General features: G+C 45.4%; 2 protein-coding genes across 2 annotated transcripts; both read left to right on the top strand.

Annotated features, from left to right (window-relative positions):
- The first annotated feature begins 150 nt into the window (after positions 1-150).
- On the top strand, positions 151-4,164 carry LOC124677443 (exosome complex component RRP41-like). The gene is made up of 7 exons (XM_047213430.1): positions 151-307; positions 1,770-1,848; positions 2,448-2,550; positions 2,653-2,773; positions 3,348-3,436; positions 3,530-3,679; positions 3,766-4,164. The coding sequence occupies exons 1-7, from the start codon at positions 151-153 to the stop codon at positions 3,856-3,858; spliced, it is 792 nt and encodes a 263-aa protein (XP_047069386.1). The 3' UTR covers positions 3,859-4,164.
- Positions 4,165-4,601: 437 nt separating this feature from the next.
- LOC124674105 (29 kDa ribonucleoprotein A, chloroplastic-like) lies at positions 4,602-6,756 on the top strand. Its single transcript, XM_047210138.1, has 4 exons — positions 4,602-5,010; positions 5,541-5,642; positions 5,952-6,266; positions 6,377-6,756. Exons 1-4 carry the CDS (start codon positions 4,669-4,671, stop codon positions 6,443-6,445), a joined length of 828 nt encoding a protein of 275 aa, XP_047066094.1. The 5' UTR covers positions 4,602-4,668; the 3' UTR covers positions 6,446-6,756.
- Positions 6,757-19,699: the final 12,943 nt, after the last annotated feature.

Here is a 19,699-nt window from a genome sequence, read left to right as displayed (position 1 = left end):
TATTTCAATTTACGAATCTCAAAGCAGATAAAATGGCGATATTGAAGCGCCCTAGTCCTCCCCTCCCCTTCGCCGCAACCAGCGCAGACAGCCGCTAGGGTTTTAGCGCAGCTCCAGGAGGCGCCGGCGACGCACACATAGTTTCCGGCCATGTCGGCGGCGGCAGCGGCTGCGGGCACGTACACCCCGGCGGCGGAGGCTGGGGGAAAGCGGCGGGAGAAGAGGGAGGAGCTGCGGCGCCACCTCGCCGAGGACGCCGACTGGCCCCGCGCCGACGGCCGCTCCATCCACGACTGCCGCCCCGCATGTAAGCTCCCGCTCTCCCGAATCTCTATCTTATAACGTGTAGTGTCTTGCTCCGTAGCATGGTCTAGGTTGTGCTTAAGAATCTCGGGTCCGAGCCTGCATATATGCCCTTGTCTGGTCTGCACTTGAGGTGTTCGACGTTATGCTTGAATATTTACAGCATCCCTCATGCACCGCCGGTTTTTGTTCTGCGGTGAGTGCGGTCCTTGAGGATTTGCATTGTGAAATGCCTTGAGGAACACACCTGTGTAAGCTGTTTATTGACTGTCCTGTGTCATGTGTGTTTACACCTAGCTCAAGTTCAACAGTTCTCCTTAGGGGAGTATGTACTCTGTTTCTTCAGATGGGTATCTCCTTACTTTTGGGGAATCCTGCCGTGTAGGATGGTATTCCCGATATGAGAATTTTCTACTGCATTCAAGATGTGTGTTGCTATTATGCTTCTCTACCTTGTTCTGTAGGTAGGTTGTTGTTCCTCTCTGCTTTAAAAGCAGCACACATACAAATTCACCTTTCAAATTGTCAAGCAACTTATGTGCTATTTTCCTCAACGCTTGTACTATAGTTATTAAAGGTGCAAAATATGCTTTGTTGTAGATGTACTGAACAGCAGTTTGCTTGTAGTACAAGTGTAGAACACAACCTGCAGGACATAGCACTTGCTTTGTGTCTTAGCATTGTGATATATGACATGCTTGCACAAACTTTACTTATTTGACCTATCATCTGAAAATGGGCTTTGCTACCTCTTCATCTTTCTATTAACCTTGAAGGAAATACATTGCTTATTGTTCTGCAACACATGGAGTTGAAACTTGAAACTACTGCAAAGCAGTTATGCAGATGCGTCATTTATGATTTAACTATATGTTGCAGTTATGCTCAAGCTCAACAGTGTTCCTTCGGGGAATCTGTACTCTGCTTATGCAGATGAGCATTTCCTTACTCTTGGGGAATCCTGCATTGTAGGATAGTGTGTCCTATATGAGAATTTTCTAATGCATTCAAGATGTGTTTTGCTAGTATGCTTCTCTACACCGTTCTTTAGGTACATTGATGTTGTTCCTATCCACTTTGAACGAAATACACACAGAAAATTCAACTTGGACAGTGTTGAACAACTTAGTGTGCCATTTTCCTAAATGCTTGGTATATAGTTATAAAAAGGTGCAAAATATGGTTTGTTGTAGATGTATGGCACACCAGTTTGCTTGTAGTAAAATACAACCTGCAGGATAGAGCACAAATTTGCTTTGTGTCTGAGCATTGTGATATATGCCATGCTTGCACAAACGTATTTATTTACATATCATCTGAAAATGGGATTTGCTACTTCTCCCGCATCCTCTTAACCTTGACGTGAATATATTGCTTATTGTTCTGCAACCTATAGAGTTGAGATTTGAAACTACTGCGAAGCAGTTCTGCAGAAGAGTCGTTTATGATTTAACTGTATGATGCAGTTATGCAAACAGGACCAACTACTGCTGCATCTGGGTCTGCGTACGCAGAATTTGGGAAGACTAAGGTCATTGTATCAGTGTAAGTTTAACATCCTTTATATTCTTCATTTGTATGTATGTACGTTTTGTGATCGCGATTCCAGCTTTGTTCTACAAAAATAGTTGTCTTTCATTACTTCAATTTTATTACAATTGAAGTATACCAGAATCACCCCTTTGAAGGTATTCCATATTTGACAATTTGAATATTTGGTGCTTATGGAATTCAGCCAAGTTAAAGTCAACTGATATATGTTACACATTCTTTGTCTCAACTTGAAAATGCTTATAACTTGGTAAGCAATTGAGAACAATCCATGCTCATTTTGAGCCCACATTTGAATGTCCAATATTCTGAGTATGCAACTGCAGATACATACAAGTATTTTACGAGCTTGTGTTCTTATAACTTAGAAGGTTCAACTATATGGGTAAAACCTTTCTCATGGGAAAAATCTCAGATTTGCAAAGATTGTTTGGGCTTAAAGTCCTTTTGCTTGAACATGTACTTCCTAGCTCTGTAGCATATGAATTATGTGCATCTTATTAGTGCGCCGTTTAGATTATGCAGTGTTTTTGGATTTTTCTTAATAATTGATTGAGCAGTCATGTTTATGTACTTATTTATTATCTTTGCAGGTTTGGCCCAAGGGAGAGCAAGAAAGCAATGCTGTACAGTGACACTGGTAGGCTCAATTGCAGTGTGAGCTATACAACATTTGCCACTGGTATACGTGGACAGGTATGCTGTTTAATTAGCTCTCATTGCTCTTATTTGAAGAATTCTCTTGTTCCATTGCATATATTTGAAAGTAAGGATTGATAGTGTGCATGCTCATTTCAGGGATTGGAAAACAAAGAGTACTCAGGAATGCTTCATAAAGCCCTTGAAGGCGCAGTCATGCTACATACTTTTCCAAAGACAACTGTTGATGTTTTTGCCTTGGTTCTTGAGTCTGGTGGCAGTATGATACTATTCACTACTTCGCTTGTGCCTTGTGTATATTCCACTAATTACTTGGTGCTATCTTTCTATTTGGGAATGTTAACTTATTGTTCTAGTGCTTATTTGGAAATTATGTCCATATTCTTGCTTATGTTAGTGACACACTGGCACATTGGAGTGTCTGATGTCCTTGTTCATGTAAATTAAGTTAAAGCTAAGGAGATTACACAACTTATGCTGACTCGAGAATAGCATGCTCATATGTTGTTTACAGCTAAGTTCGTAGTATGAACAGCATGCTCATATGTTGTTTACAGTTAAGTTCGTAATATGAACATCATGGTAATATGTTGTTTACAGTTAAGTTCATCGTATGAACATGCTGTTTTGGCGTAGTATTTACTTATTTGAGGGAAAACAACATATGAGTCTGCATTTTACCACATTTGCCAGTCCAATACTGTAAAAGTACAATATGATGGTATATTTTGTATGTCTTTCCTGTCTTTCGCTTGACATTCTGAAGAACCACACTTTCTGATTAAAAAACAAACAAACTGGTTTCATCCTTACTGATGTCTCTTTTGTTTCAGGTGATCTTCCCGTCATTATATCTTGCGCTAGTCTTGCATTGGCAGATGCTGGGATCATGATGTATGACCTTGTTACATCAGTATCTGTGGTATGCCCCCACATGCCTCTCTGCTTTATGACACATGTACTTGAGCAGTTACTTGAACTTCGAAGCTAATCAACTTCAACTTCGACATGCCAGTCCTGTTTAGGGAAGAATGTTATCATCGATCCAACCTCAGACGAGGAGGCATGGCAAGATGGAGGCCTTATGGTGTCTTACATGCCAACCCGGAGGGAGATCACACAGCTTACCCTCACCGGGGAGTGGTCTGATGGCAAAATCACCAATGTATGTTTTTTCTAGTGCATCACCCCGAGATGCATGATACCAAAGCAACATCTATCATACTAATATCTTGCTACGTTCATCAACAGGCAGTAGAGCTCTGTATGGACGCTTGCAGCAAGCTCTGCGAGATACTGCGGGAGCGCTTGAAAGATAGTGCTGTCTTGGAGGAGAATGAATGACATTTGAGCAGACACATGTTTTTCAGAATCGCAACTGATATCCTTAGCTGTAGAAATTTTGTAGGCAAGGGATGCCGGGCCTGATGTTCGAGGGAGCAGATTTCTGTTGGCTGTGGTGATTGTTTCGTTTGGTAAAAGAGCGGATTGTTGAGCGAGATAAAAATACTTGGAGGTGTATGCGAATGACTTGTACTATGGGTTTAGAACCCTGGGATATCTCGGCACTTTGTATCACTGTATGCATCAGTTTACTGTGTCAAAGCTATTGCCCTGTATTTTTGGGCTGCTGCGGAGTTTTTCGTTGTTCATCGGCTGGTAGGAGCACCTTCTGCATACTGTACTGCTTTACCTTCTAGTTGAAGTGTACTTCACTTTCAGCAGGAAGTGTCCTGGGGGAGTACATTTCTATCAGGAAGCAGTTCAACCTCTGCACTATTACTATGCATAAGTTTCATGTATTCAAATGGAACTTATTCTCATTGCCAACAATAGGATTATCTCATAAGATCTGCAAACAAAAATCCAAATGAAAAATCTATCATCGCATCCCATACCAACATCTTCATCCAGCTCGATTCCAGCTGAACCCTTGCCTGGCCTCTCACACTGCCAGTGGGCCACACTCCCCTCTAAATCCCAGCCCCAGAAAAATATCTCCAAGAGAGAAATATCCAGCCGTTGGCCTGTCCATCCATCCAACCCTATAAAACCCCCAGCTCACTTCACTCCAGTACCCACTCCTCCTTCCCAAACCCCAGCAGCAGCAAAACCTTATCCCCAGCGAGCCTTATCCCCCCAAGCTCGCTCGCAATGGCGGCCACCCTCTTCTCCACCGCGCTCTCGCACCACTTCATCCCGCTCGCCGCCGCCAAGCCCGCCGCCGCCGCCGCCTCGTTCGCCTGCGGGCCGCTGCGCGCGGTGTCGGCGCTGCTGGCCCCGCGGAGGCGGCTCCTGCTGCCCGTGTCCGTCACGCTGACGTCCGAGTTCGAGACGGAGGACGCCGCGGAGGCGGAGGAGGGCGAGGGCGGGGCCGGCTCCGACGCCGAGTACTCCGAGGACCTCAAGGTCTTCGTCGGCAACCTGCCCTTCACCGTCGACAGCGCGCAGCTCGCCGGCCTCTTCGAGCAGGCCGGCTCCGTCGAGATGGTCGAGGTATGCAATTCGGCTTACCGCTCTCTTCGTCGCGGTAATGGCTACCTAGTTGGTATCCAAAAAAATGTTCAATTACGCTCGGTTGTTCGTGGTCAGGAATTCAGGATGAGTCAGGACATTTCGTTGCGGCGTAGTGTCAGTGCGTCAATCTGTCCGATAGATGCTGTATTTTGGCAACATCGACTGTTTTTTCTTCAGGATAAGATAGGATAAGGGTAATTGTGTAACTCTAAAAACTAATCTCCTTTTTTGTAACAATTCTCCACATAGATACTTCGGAGTCAGGACATGTCGTTCGAGTGTAGTGTCAGGTTGTCTGGTAGCTGCGAATTGTGGCAATATAGATTGCTTATTCTTTAGGATAAGATAAGATATCGTAAAATTGTCTCGGCGTGGACTACATTCCAATTGGTTCAGTTTTATACTCTAATTGCGACAGCAAATGGATGTTTAGTTGTAGCAGAGCTGCCCACGAAGCCTTGGACAAGTATTTTATTTCAGAATGTGATATAGTGTCTCATTTCTTGCAGGTTGTGTACGACAGAATGACCGGACGTAGCCGTGGGTTTGGATTCGTCACAATGTCTTCAGCTGAGGAGGTTTCAGCGGCTGTCGAGCAATTCAATGGCTATGTGAGTACACCTCATCAGTTTTAAATTACCTTGTCTTGGTAGTTGGTATACTTGATGAGTTGATGTGTTTCAGTCACTAGCTGTAGAGAAAATGTACATGCTGCTGTAGGGTGTTTGTTTTTCATGTAGATTCCAATCTATATGCTCGCCGTAGTGTAAGCCTAAAATCTGTTCTGTATCATAATTTTATATTGTAGTGTGAACTTTGCTAAATGTTTGGAAGTATTCATTTTCTCTTGTATGCATATTGCATAGTGCATTCGTTGTAGTATTTGATTGACGACTGATTGATTTCATCTCTCAAATTAGACATTCCAAGGAAGACCTCTGAGGGTTAACTCCGGACCACCGCCACCCAGAGATGAATTCGCGCCCAGGACTCCAAGGGCCATGGGTGGTGGTGGCGGCGGTGGCAACTTTGATTCAGGCAACAAGCTCTACGTGGGGAACCTGTCTTGGGGTGTCGACAACTCAACCCTCGAGAACCTGTTCAGCGAACAAGGAACCGTGCTTGATGCTAAGGTCATCTATGACCGGGACAGCGGCAGGTCGAGGGGTTTCGGTTTCGTCACCTATGGCTCTGCCGATGAGGTCAACAACGCCATCTCAAACCTTGACGGCGTGGTAAGTTCTTGTATATTATGTTTGCAATGTCAGTTTTCAACAGAGCAGTAGTATCTAGCTAGTTGTTTGATGAATGACATGCTAATGTTGTGTATGGTTTTGTTATGTAGGACCTGGACGGCAGACAGATCCGAGTTACAGTTGCGGAGTCCAAGCCGAGGGAGCCAAGGAGGTATTGAGATGTCCTGACGTTGGTTAGAGATTGATTATGCGTTCCGTACGTGTTAGTTTGTAGTTTCTACTCTTTTCTCACGGTTGATGAGAGACTGGAAAGTGAATTTGTATACGGGAAGATTTTTCTCTGCCGTGCCATGCACACAGCATACTTAAACTCGTTGCGCCTCTTCGTAGAGAAGTAGAGATTTTGTCAGTCATTCTATATGCTTAGCGGCAGGTGATGTATGATATCATTATGAAGACCTTTCTAAATGTTTGCGGTGCTATGTACGGCTATATCCTCCTGGAGAAAGAATGCATTATTGCACTGTGACTGTGTGTGAGTTTTGTTCTTGCGTGCAATTGTTTTGTTTTTCACCTTTGGAAATCTGTTACTGCTAAACCCTAAACCCTGACTATGTCGGACTTGTGGGCTATGGTCGAAGCGATAGGAAATCTGGTAACTCTGAAACTAGCCCCCTTCCTATTCCGACTCAGATGGACTATTTATCAAGACTGCACAAAACTAGGTAACGGAGGCAGAACGCACCTGCTCCCCATCGTATACCAAGCTCGACCATGGCTTAGCGGCAACGGCAGCCACGGCACTGACAACGATGGAGTCGAACCTACGTTGCCTCTCGCTGATAACGGCAGCCACATCCTCGACGTCGACGGAGCTTTCTGGCCGACCAGCTTGCCTCTCCGTCTCCCCTAAGCCACGTCATCGACGTCGACGTCGTGCGTCCTGAGCCGTCCGACTACGCGGTGTTGCATGGAGCCACCGGAGACAGGAGTGAGTGGCGATCGGGCAGTGTGGCCACCGCGAGGTGTGCTCCCAGAGCGCCGTCCACATCAGCGTCCGCTCCAGCTCCGACCGCCGGCTGGTGCAGGGACCCTTGCCCTGCCGTCGTGGGCTCGTGGTCACCAAGTCCGGCGGTGGGTGGCAGTACATGAAGCTCGCAGTACATTGTACAATAAGGGGACGAGGAAGGCGTACCTGGATCTAGAGGGCGTCAACGTGCAAGTACGCCGTGCTGCGACTGCATCTGTTCGCCTGTAGCGCGAGCCCTGCTTTATGTCGCTACCTTTTTGTTCGCCGGCGCGATAGTTGAGCGCAGGCGTCATAATCATAGACCTGAACTTTCTCTTAAAAAAAGACTGGGGCTTAGTTACTGACAATTCTGTTTTTTTGTGGGACGATGCATCGTCTTGCTATGATCATGCTGCTACACAGACTGGGAGAACAAAAAATGTTCTACTTTCAATACAAATATTTTTAGAGGTGTGCTCCGGTGTTCCCACTTCACCCGACATTTAACACTAAAGTTGAAGGGATAAGTTAATTTAGAAGAGGTATCGGAATATCCTTACCATTCACATGGACCAAAATGTGAAAATGGGGAGAACACTGAATCAAAACCCATATTTCCAAAAACTTTGGAATTTCGATTCAGTTTTTTCCTTAATGAATTTGATGTTTTGAAATACCAGGGGTCCATTCGGATCAAACTCCACCGGTCCAATCTTAAAATAGGTAAAGCTCCTCAAATCTAAAATCTCTAATTTCCGATTCAAATTTCGTCATAGAGAGCTATTGATGTGTTCTTAGTGGTTCCAATTTGCAACTTATGTGCGCTTCAGATATGGCGCTCGAGGGCTCCACCAAATTGCAGAGTCTTTCTCTGGCTTGCGGTCAGGACAGGTGCAGGGCCGGTCCTGAGATTTCGGAGGCCCAGGCCAAACTAAAATTTTGGGCCCCCCTTACTACTTTTTCGCATGTATGAGATGATGAAAAATAAATACTTTTAAGTATACATAATTTCAGTATTCATATAAAACAATGTTTACATGATACCTTAAAATTTTCTCTGCCAATTCCTAGAAGCAAAGTCTGTGACGATGGAATCAATATCAAACTCGTCCATTAACTTATTGTCGATGTATAGAGTTGCCAAACCAGTTAACCCCGCACCTACAAATAAGAACAACAACTGCTAATAAAAATTCAGAACCCAAATTATAGGTGAGCATATAGTAGAATTCCAACAGAACTGCAGCGGGCGTTCTTACCTTCTATCTTAATCTAATATGCAGATTGGATGATTGCCTGATTGACGATGGCTGGGCTGGGACTGCGACGGCCACTGGCCGGGCTGGGACTGCCAACTGCGACGGCCACTGGCTGGCGGACTAGCAGGCATCACCGTAGTACGCAGGAGGGCAGCAGTCAGTAGATCATATCGAGGTCGGTCTGTCACGATCGACAAGAGCGAGGGCAGGAACCAGGCGGCCTCGGCGATAGCCATGAACCGCAAGAGGGCAGGCAGGGAATCGAGGCGTCGGGCTCGGGAAGATTGGCGATGTTTCACATATCGATAGATGGAACAGATTTCAGGTGCTTACTCAAGTCATGGACGGCCAGCCGGATTGAAAATCAATAGGAAAAGAAAAGATCCAACTGTAGACCAAGCTCATCTAAAATCGTAAACCTTTACAGAAAATATGGGCCCCCAATTTTTCTGGACCCTGGGCGGTCGCCCCGCCAGACCCTCCCCAGGGCCGGCCCGGACAGGTGTTGGACTGCAGACAGGCTTAGCAGGCGGGGTCTTCCCCATCCGACTGCATGCCCTTTCTGCGATCAGAGCGAGGAAACCCTGAACCACCTGCTAATGGGATGTGTGTTGGCTCAAGAGATTTGGGCGACTTGTCTGCGCTAGTGGGAAAGCTGCACTAGATGCCACAGATGGACACAAACTTCGTTGGATGGCTGCAGGGCAAGCGTGGAGGACCTGGAGGAGACCACAACCTTTGGACAGGTGTGACTCTCATATGTTGGTGCCTCTGGCGACACCGAAACGATATAGTGTTTGACATCGTTGCACCTTCCAAATCCACGGTGCTCTCAAAGATCTTTAACGAGGCGGAGCTGTGGAGAGTGGTTGGGGTTTCTAGAGGATCCCTTGCGCCGGTAGATAAGTGGAGATGCCGCGAGTAGTCCGGTAATGTGTGTGTGCTACCTCTTTCCAGATGTAGCGGGGAGTTGTGCTTCGTGAACGTCTGTGCCTTGAGCGTGTTGTATCTCTGCCTTCTGGCCTTTCTTCTATAAATCAGATATGTCTATCTATGACGTATCCTTAAAATTTGCAACTTATGTATGTATGTAGTTTATAATCAACCGATCGACAGGGCACGGAGGTAATCTGACCCTGTCCTCAATTCGGAAGCCGACTGCAAATCTGCGAGCAGTACGATTCCGGCTCTGATATGGCCCTGTACATACTGAACTTACATATTGGTAAGCGGCGCCATGGATTAACTTGATCATAGGTAATGGTTCACGTAACCGGAACACGCACGACCTAGGCGTCCTCATGGGCGATCTAGGGCTGGCTGACCTTGCCGGCGGGAGTCCCTCCGGCGGAAGGGTTTGGTGATATGTGTCCGGGTCGTTCTTCTCGTGGGCTTCTCTTCCGATCCGCACTCAGGTTCTCAGTTCCTGGGTTTCTCTTGCACGCTCGCGACCTCGGCAAGGTTAGGTTTTTGGCGACATGCGTCTGAGAACTTAGCATGTTCCCATCGTAGGTTGGCATCATGGCAAACCCAGCGAATTCGACGAGTCAACCAAGTGGTTCTGGGATCAAGAAGGCGGAGACGATTGGCGAGCTGCTGCAACGTTTGGGAATTGAGGAAGATGAACTAGATGACCTTGTCTTTGAAGAAGAAGAATCAGCTCCAAAACAGGGTATAAAGTGGATGGCATTGGCTAAGGTACATACAACAAATCCGTTTAGTTCTGCAACCTTTGAACAACACATGATGAATGCATGGTCGCCGGCGAAGTCTATCGAATTTCATCATCTAGAGGGAAATCTCTTCACGATTCAGTGCTTTTGCTTGGGTGATTGGTTGAAGGTGAAGGATGGAGGACCTTGGTTGTTTCACCAAAATGCTGTGTGCATCGAAGAATATGATGGACTTGTGCCACCGGAATCTGTTGATCTAAATTTCTTTGACACATGGATCCAAATCCATAAACTGCCGATTGGGTACCGTAATGAGACTCTGATTAAGAATTTAACGGAGAGGAAGGTTGGCAAAGCCTTAAAAGTGGAAACCAATGTGAATGGTATGGGAAATTTGTCCGTGTCAAAATCAGGTTGGATGTGAGGAAGGCTCTGGCTCGTTTTGTTTCTATATCCAGGGAGGGCCAGAGAGAATTCTACCAGCTGCAATATGAAAAAAATCCTAGATTCTGTGGAGCTTGCGGTTTATTTGGGCACAGCCATCTTGAATGTGGTACAGGGGAACATGACGAGGAAAACCTAAAGTGGGGAGATTTCTTGAAAGCTGATTGGGGTACATGGCATGCTCGGAGTCTTGGCATGGGTCGTGGAGGAGGACGAGGCAGTGGCAGGGCTGGCCGTGTATGGGAAGAAGGTAATAGAGGTAGAGGCACTGATCCGATTGGTAGAGGTCGTTCTATGATTCCCTGGAGACACAATGCTCTTGGTGTACAGGAGACAAAAAATTCTGAAGGTGACTTGGAAGATACCGCCTCTAGCCCTGGAAAGAAACATGATATGAAATTAGACAACCGTGCTCTGAATACTGCAATAGCTAAGAGAAGCCTGGACATGGATGTCGACGATATGGATGATTCAGAGGCAACCAAGGAAAACCTTCTGATACGTCTCAAACGTATTTATAATTTCTTATGTTCCATGCTACTTTTATGATGATACTCACATGTTTTATACACATTATATGTCATATTTATGCACTTTCCGGCACTAACCTATTGACGAGATGCCGAAGAGCCAGTTGTTGTTTTCTGCTGTTTTTGGTTTCAGAAATCCTACAAAGGAAATATTCTCGGAATTGGACGAAATCAACGCCCAGGGTCTTATTTTTCCACGAAGCTTCCAGAAGACCGAAAGGATTACGAAGTGGGGCGACGAAGCGCCGCCACGCCAGGGCCGCGCGGCCAAGGGTGGGGCCACGCCGCCCTGTTGTGTGGAGCCCTCGTGCCGCCCCTAAACCTACCCTTCCGCCTACTTAAAGCCTTCGTCGCGAAACCCCCAGTACCGAGAGCCACGATACGGAAAACCTTACTGAGACGCCGCCGCCGCCAATCCCATCTCGGGGATTCAGGAGATCGCCTCCGGCACCCTGCCGGAGAGGGTAATCATCTCCCGGAGGTCTCTTCATCGCCATGATCGCCTCCGGATCGATGTGTGAGTAGTTCACCCCTGGACTATGGGTCCATAGCGGTAGCTAGATGGTTGTCTTCTCCTCATTGTGCTATCATGTTAGATCTTGTGAGCTGCCTATCATGATCAAGATCATCTATTTGTAATGCTACATGTTGTGTTTGTTGGGATCCGATGAATATTGAATACTATGTCAAGTTGATTATCAATCTATCATATATGTTGTTTATGTTCTTGCATGCTCTCCGTCGCTAGTAGAGGCTCTGGCCAAGTTGATACTTGTAACTCCAAGAGAGAGTATTTATGCTCGATAGTAGAGGCTCTGGCTCTAAGGTTGTGGATGTGCTGTTGCCACTAGGGATAAAACATCGATGCTTTGTCTAAGGATATTTGTGTTGATTACATTACGCACCATACTTAATGCAATTGTCTGTTGTTTGCAACTTCATACTGGAGGGGGTTCGCATGATAACCTGAAGGTGGACTTTTTAGGCATAGATGCATGCTGGATAGCGGTCTATGTACTTTGTCGTAATGCCATGATTAAATCTCATAGTACTCATCATGATATATGTATGTGCATTGTTATGCCTTCTTTATTTGTCAATTGCCCAACTGTAATTCGTTCACCCAACATGCTATTTATCTTATGGGAGAGACACCACTAGTGAACTGTGGACCCTGGTCCATTCTTTACATCCGAAATACAATCTCATCGCAATTGTTCTTTACTCGTTCTTCACAAACAAACATCATCATCCACACTATACATCTAATCCTTTGTTTACAGACAAGCCGGTGAGATTGACAACCTCACTCGTTACGTTGGGGCAAAGTACTTTGATTTTGTTGTGCAGGTTCCACGTTGGCGCCGGAATCTCTGGTGTTGCGCCGCACTACATTCCGTCACCAACGACCTTCACGTGATCCTTGACTCCTACTGGTTCGATAAACCTTGGTTTCTTGCTGAGAGAAAACTTGCTGCTGTACGCATCACACCTTCCTCTTGGGGTTCCCAACGGACGTGTGTCCTGCACGCTATCACCTTCCTACTGATGGAACGGCTGCCATGGTCACTGACGGGAATTTTCTTGCGAATGCGGTGATTGAGGAAAATGATAAGGATCGAAAGAAACGCACAAAGAAGGACGGAGCTAACTCCACTTCACTAGGATCGGCGGGGTCCCTCGAGGGCTCCGTCCGATCGCAATGAGGATCCTAGGATTGAACTGTCAGGGTCAGGGTAACGCCCCGACAGTTCGGGCTCTTTCGGATATCCGAAAGCGTTGTAACCCCGAGGTGATGTTTTTGTCGGAGACACACCTCGATGACTATCCGGCTGAATGTCTAAGGAGAAGAATGAACATGGATGTGAAAGTGGTTAACCGTTTGGTTGATGGACGGAGCGGAGGTGTTTTGCTTCTGTGGAAAAAGGAGATTAATATTCAACTCATTTTCTCAGCTCCCAATTACATTGATGTGAAGGTGATTGAGAACCAAGGAAAAATACGGAGATTTACGGGCATCTATGGGAACCTCGCTGGGAAAACAAATACAAAACTTGGGATAAAATGAGGGAGCTGAAGGGGAATTCAAACTTACCATGGATTGTTATGGGGACTTCAACGAAATATTATTTTCTCATGAGAAGGAGGGAGGTAATCCTCGCCCACATAATTATATGCAAGCTTTTCGTAATGCTCTTATTGATTGTGATCTTGAGGACATTGGTTATACGGGTGATCAATATACTTGGAAGAGAGGTAGAATCAGACAGCGTTTGGATCGAGCTGTTGCAAGTGGCGATTGGATTACGATGCATCCAGGGGCTGTTTTGTCACATTTAGAATATACCCGATCTGATCATAGGCCGCTACTTCTCGATACAGAACATCAGCCTTTGCCAAGTTCGGATCAGGGTGTCCCAAGGAGATTTGAAGGGAAGTGGCTTAGGGAGGATGGTTTTAGAGATGAGGTCATTCGGGCCTGGGAGGCAGCAGGGGTGGCTACACCGATTGAAGATGGAGTAATCAAGAAACTAAACCACATGCATGCATCATTGCATGCATGGGATAGGAGAGTCTTGAGGAAGCCGAAGCGTCGACTGCGGAAAGCTCAACGTGATCTGGATGAAGCTATGACTGGACCAATGATGAATGATAATGAAGCAAAGGCTAAAGAAGCGGCAAATTTAATTGAAATTCTTCTAGAGCAAGAAGAAGTACATTGGCTACAGAGAGCACGTACCAATTGGCTACAGTCCGGCGACCGCAATACGTCCTTTTTCCATAGTTTTGCATCGGCTCATCGGAAGAAAAATTTCATCAAGAAATTAAAAAACAGCGATGATGAATGGATCAAGGGAACTGAACAGTTGAAGCCCCTTATTCATGACTACTTTGTAAACCTGTTTTCTTCGGAGGTGCAGGTTTTGGATGAAGCTATGTGATACGTCCAATTTGCATCACTATTTTATATCATAATTTGCTGTTATTCGTTGATATATTTCATATTGGTACACAATACTTATGTTATTTCATCTATTTTGCATGTTTCATCATTATTGGAGGATCGAACACCGGAGCCGAGATTACGCACGAAAAAAGCACCGTCGAACGCAATATTTCGGAAGATCAACTGTGGAAGGAAATTATACCAAAAATCCTATTTTTCAAGATGACGAAGGAAGCCGGAAGGAGGAGCCGGGAGGAGCCGGGGGTGGGCCCACACCCTAGGGCGGCGCGGCCCATGCCCCGGCCGCGCCGCCATGTGGTCCGGGGGCCCACGACCCCTTTCGCCTCCTTTTCTTCGCGAAACCCTTCGTCCCGAAGACCTAAGCCACGGAGGAATCCTCACGAAGGGTTACGGCCGCCTCTGCGGGGCGGAGAACACCGGCAGAGAAAAGAGCTCTCCGGCGGGCAGGAATCCGCCGGGGAAATTCCCTCTCGGAGGGGGAAATCGACGCCATCGTCACCGCCATCGAGCTGGACATCATCTCCATCACTGTAATAACCCAGAACCTAGGAACAACGAAGGGTAGATTTAGAAATGGGATGTGCATTTCATCGCAAAACGGGGGAAATTTTCGCGCCTTATTGCAACTAAACCTAAGAGGGATCGAGGTTCTCTCTCATTTTGCACTTAGGGTTAGGCAATGTGAGTTAGGGAAATTTCGACATGATCTCTTTTGTATCTTGTTGATTTGGGGAATTGATTTCATTTGACAAGTGTTAATACATTTAACAATAAGCATTGAACAATATAAAATAGAACTCATAATTCTAACACAATTTATAAATTCAAATGACTTTGAATTTCAAACTGAATATTAAATACAATATTTAATTCAGAATGTAAACATTACATAGATCAAAAGCTCATGAACAAAAACTTGAGCTTTATTGATATCAACACAGATTACAAAGTCTTTACAATATTCTTGATACAAGAATTGATAAATAATAAACAGAAATGAAAATAAAGATTACAATTTGCTCCTATAACTAAAACCTAAACTAAATGCTTGAAGAACATATTCTGGTCATATTCAACTTCAAAACCTGCAAAACAGATCACAAACACTAGCCAGAATATAAGTGTTAGCTCAAGATTCAGTTTAGACAGTTAGCAAGTGACACAATCTTCAGTTTGGACAGAACCAAGTCACAGTACACTTGTGCTTGTCCAAAACCAGGGACAGCACAAGATAGGATCAGCAGCAGACCAAAACTGAGCAGCTGCAGGGGGCTCAAGTTTCAGCATATGAGAGCACACAGCTCAAGTGTGCTGGGCAGCAACAGCAAGGCCATGCAAGAGCATAGTCACCAAACATGCCAGGCTTGTGTGTCAATGCAGAGAGAGAAGTAGGGATCATATAAAAGGAGCACAAACCCTAGAACCAGTGACCGATCGACCGGATAAGATCACCGGGTAAGGGTGAAGCAAAAACAAGCAGAGTTCATCTGTTCTTGAGCAAGAACAGAACCAACACACAACTCCTCAAGCCACCGGAGATCATGGTGACCTAGAAGATCATCCAAGCTCGGAGGTGAAGGGCTGTGAACAAACCCAAGTCTGCATCAACAAAGCATTACTTTCTAGGAGCTGGAACAAGGTATACCTAGTTCCTGGAAGAGATCCAATGGATCTAATCCATCATATGCATAAGCATGGGATGAGCAGATGCTCATATGGGTAGATCATCACTTGGTTTTCACCAAGGATTACTGCCAGTCAAAAGCTACTAAAACAGAAACCATCCAGATACAGATCTTGTGCACAGAAGCAAGATCTGATGCACAGATAGCACCAGTAGATGTATTGCAATAAATAGCAGCTAGTATAGACTACACAGAAAATCCTAGGCACATAACCATCAGAAACCCTAGATTTCTTCACAGGCAAGCATATTGGCATTCATACTTACTATGATTCCCTAATATGCAAGCAAAGTTGAGTAGCCAACAAGATCCAACCACTAGGTGAGCAACCGGTCGATAGCAAGGCTACCGAGGTCACATCACACTTAGCACCAAATAAGAGCAAGCCAAATAGACCACATCACTATCCGGAAATGGATTCGAGTTTAATTGCTTGTAAAAGAATCATGAACGAGCAAACTCATATACAAGCAAGACATTTAAATCATCACTGCATAAGCGAGTTCATCATAATTAAGTAATCTAAGCATGAATTTATCACGGATCCATGCTAAGCATGACAACAACATACTTGTTAAGCAATACAACTTAATTCATAGCCACTAGACCAAGTAAGCAACGACACGGTGATGCTTGAGCATCGAGCATCACCAAATAAGTGAACCATATAACCACGAGTGTTAGCCGATAAGCAATCATCGACAAACAATTGATCAAATTGATCAATCATAGCAAGCCAAGCTACACGAGAGAGTTTTGCCAACAAGCAAGAAATGATCCAATGGATCATTAGGTTGCGAAATTAGTACTCGAATCATATCACGAGCACCTCCGGCACACACACAAGTGTCACGGATGCATCACAAGTACACCTAGACAAGCAAGCATGATAGTCCGAGTAAGCATAAGCAAGTCATAACCACGCATAGCATGGAATAGATAGCTTTTGAGCAAGCACGATGAGAGCATGGCAAGTACGAGCATGCTAGGAGCGACGAGAGAAGTAAGCACAGACATAGATAGCAAGCAAATCGACATGTGCCGAGTACCAGCAATCGGTAATCCGACCATGAGCTTGCGATGAACCGAAGCTACGGTAAGATTGCGCAGCAAGTAGTATGACTCTAGATGAACACAAGACCACCAAAGAGTAACGAGATCATGAGGAGGAAGAAGAACGGTGGCAAGGGAGGCGCACGAGAAGAGAAGGAGGAGGAGCGAGAGGACCTTACCCGCGCCCGGAGGCGAAGCTATGGCATGGCGAGGCGGTGCCCGCGCGGCCATAGCAGTGCAAAGCCGGGGAAGTCGCCGGCGTTACGGCCGACGAACACCACCACGAGCAGCCACGGCATGGAGACGACGGCACGGGCGCCGCAGCAGCACCCGCGCCGAGGTCGGTCTCGGAGGCGCACACGTCGACGACGAGGGCGAGAGCTCGTCGGAGAATCACCGGATCGCCCATGGCGATTCTCCGAGAGATCCGGACCGAGGCGATTCGCCGGGAGAGGACGAGAGGAGAGAAACGGCTCGGACGGCATCGATAGATTCTGCTCGAGGCGGTTCTAGATCGGTAGGTGACCACGGCGGAGGAGGCCGGTGATGGCCGGAGCAGGGCGGCGGCCATGGCGGCGACGCCATCGCCTCAGGGTCGCCAGAGATTAGGGTTAGACGAGTGAGAAGAGGGCCGAGTGAGAGTGAGAGTGGTGGGCCGCTTCGGCGCCACCAAACCCAAAAAGGGGGCCGGCCTATTTGGGCCGTCCCTGGGTTAGTCTATTGGGCTGGGCCCAATATGAGTCCAAGGGGTATTTTGGTCTTTTTCTAATAAATAAAAGATCAAAACTTTACCAATTTTTAATAAATCATAAACAACTCTAAAAATCCAATAAAAATTGGATTTATGAATGAAAAATAAATCTTAACCAGAATAAAATATGAAATGGAATTTATGAAACAAATTCAAAATCATGAATTTTTAGAATTTAAATAATCAATTGGAATTTTCAATTATTATTTCCTTGTATTTAAAATTCAAGGAAAAATCTCAAATAAGTTCAAAAATTTATTTTCAAACATTTCAAAATGAGATTCTATTATTCCAAGTCATCTCTTTTGAACCAGAGAATTTTTCCCAGAAAACTACTATATTTCCTTTTATTCCAAAAACTATAGAAGTAACTCTATAATTTCAAATTATTTTGGAATGACTAAGGTAATTACCAAGTAAACTCATGTTACTTTAAATTGTTGTACTTTGTGTGAATTACAATGATTAATACTTTTAAATCAATTGTAAATTACCGTCAAAGACATAAATCTTAAATACAACCCTAAATTGTCATAACTCAATGGGGTAAAGGGATTCAACATAAAATAATACATCCATGATTGCATTATTTGGATTTTTATAACATTGTCCTTACCGGACAATGATGCTTCTTACATAACCCGAGGTCCGGGTTCCATCAATCGCATTGAACCGCACTATCTCGCAGTCCACGAGCAAGTTCACCCTTGCTCATGTCAACTTGATTATCTTCTACTACTACTTTAATGCAAAGCTATATACTTATCATTCCTGCATCACAAATAAAATGTTAATTTCCAACTATGAATATGACTATGTGGTCGGCAATGGAACCATGGTATGTGTTGATATGGTGGAGGTTCCATTGCAATGGGTTATATCACCCTAGGATTAAATTACCAATGCCGTCCAGAGTGATTCTAGCGCCGTACAAACCGCGTTGACCATGAGATCTATAATGGCTGCGGAAAAGCCAGTCTGTATCTTTTCCCTTACGCACGCCAACGGATCGGGGAGACGGTGGGTGTCTCGGAGGCACTGCCGCAATAGGTTGGGAAATCCTTTTAAATCCCCATCCATTGGTGATGTTAATCTCTTCCGATCTATGAAGGATTGTCCAAAGTACACCATGAGTAAAGCCGTATTATCGGGGGAAGTCTACGGGAGGTGTGCGGGTGGACAAAAGGGTGGGTTTGCAGTCGCGGAGAAGGCGGTGGGGGCTTGGATCTTTATACCCGGCCTCACACCAAAGGAAGTGTGAACGGGGGCAAGTCCTCGCGGATGGCAAAAAGGGTGAGATCTCTTGTGGGAAAAGTAACGCACCTCCGCAGAGTGTATCAAATTGTGGCTGTCACTCCTTGTTCCGGGAAGGAAGCTGCGAACGCGGCAGGAAAGGAACTCCACGAAGTTCTGGTCAACTCTGTGAAGACCGACGGGCATAGTTTTCATAATAAAAGCAACCTTTTGAAGAAATGTTTGCAAAACATGCATTGACCTGCGATTTCTCGATCAATGGTCGTAGCTAGTGCATCAAACACCTTTTATTCTTTTAGAACTTGCCGAGTACCTCTGTACTCACTTTCTTTCGACACCCTTGCTAGACTGTGATCCCGAAGTGGAGGCTATCAACGATGGAGCACCAGAAGGAAGCTACGAGCTGGTCTACGAAGAACCCGATCTTACCAGGTGGAGTGGAAGGCGTAGACTATGGGATAGTCTACGGACTCTGATGACACGGAGGTGGAGGAGTAGTGACATACCTTAGTATCATAGAGCCGAGCAACGTAGAACTTACCTAAATAAGTTGTTGAGCTCTTCTCATCTTTAGTATAAGTTGTAATGGTACTTTAGTAGTCTCTTAGGGTGTTCTCATAGGACCTGTGAGGATACCAACTTGTAAGAAAATGTTTGTAATAAAGTATGGAGTGTTATGACCTGCAATGTTTCGTTGTACCACTCGAGGGATATGGCAATTTGTGAGGAAGTCCCTTCACAAAGATCATATCAACGACTTGTATACTACAACATGCGGTGGTATCGTCGGGTCACCGCAGCTGGTATCGGAGCAAATGTTGCGACCTTAGGTTGGAAAAACCTAGT

Source organism: Lolium rigidum, chromosome 7 (genome assembly GCF_022539505.1).
Source record: "Lolium rigidum isolate FL_2022 chromosome 7, APGP_CSIRO_Lrig_0.1, whole genome shotgun sequence".
Lineage (NCBI taxonomy): Eukaryota > Viridiplantae > Streptophyta > Magnoliopsida > Poales > Poaceae > Lolium > Lolium rigidum.
Note: the sequence above shows the minus strand (reverse complement) of the source record. Positions and strands in the feature narration are given on the sequence as shown.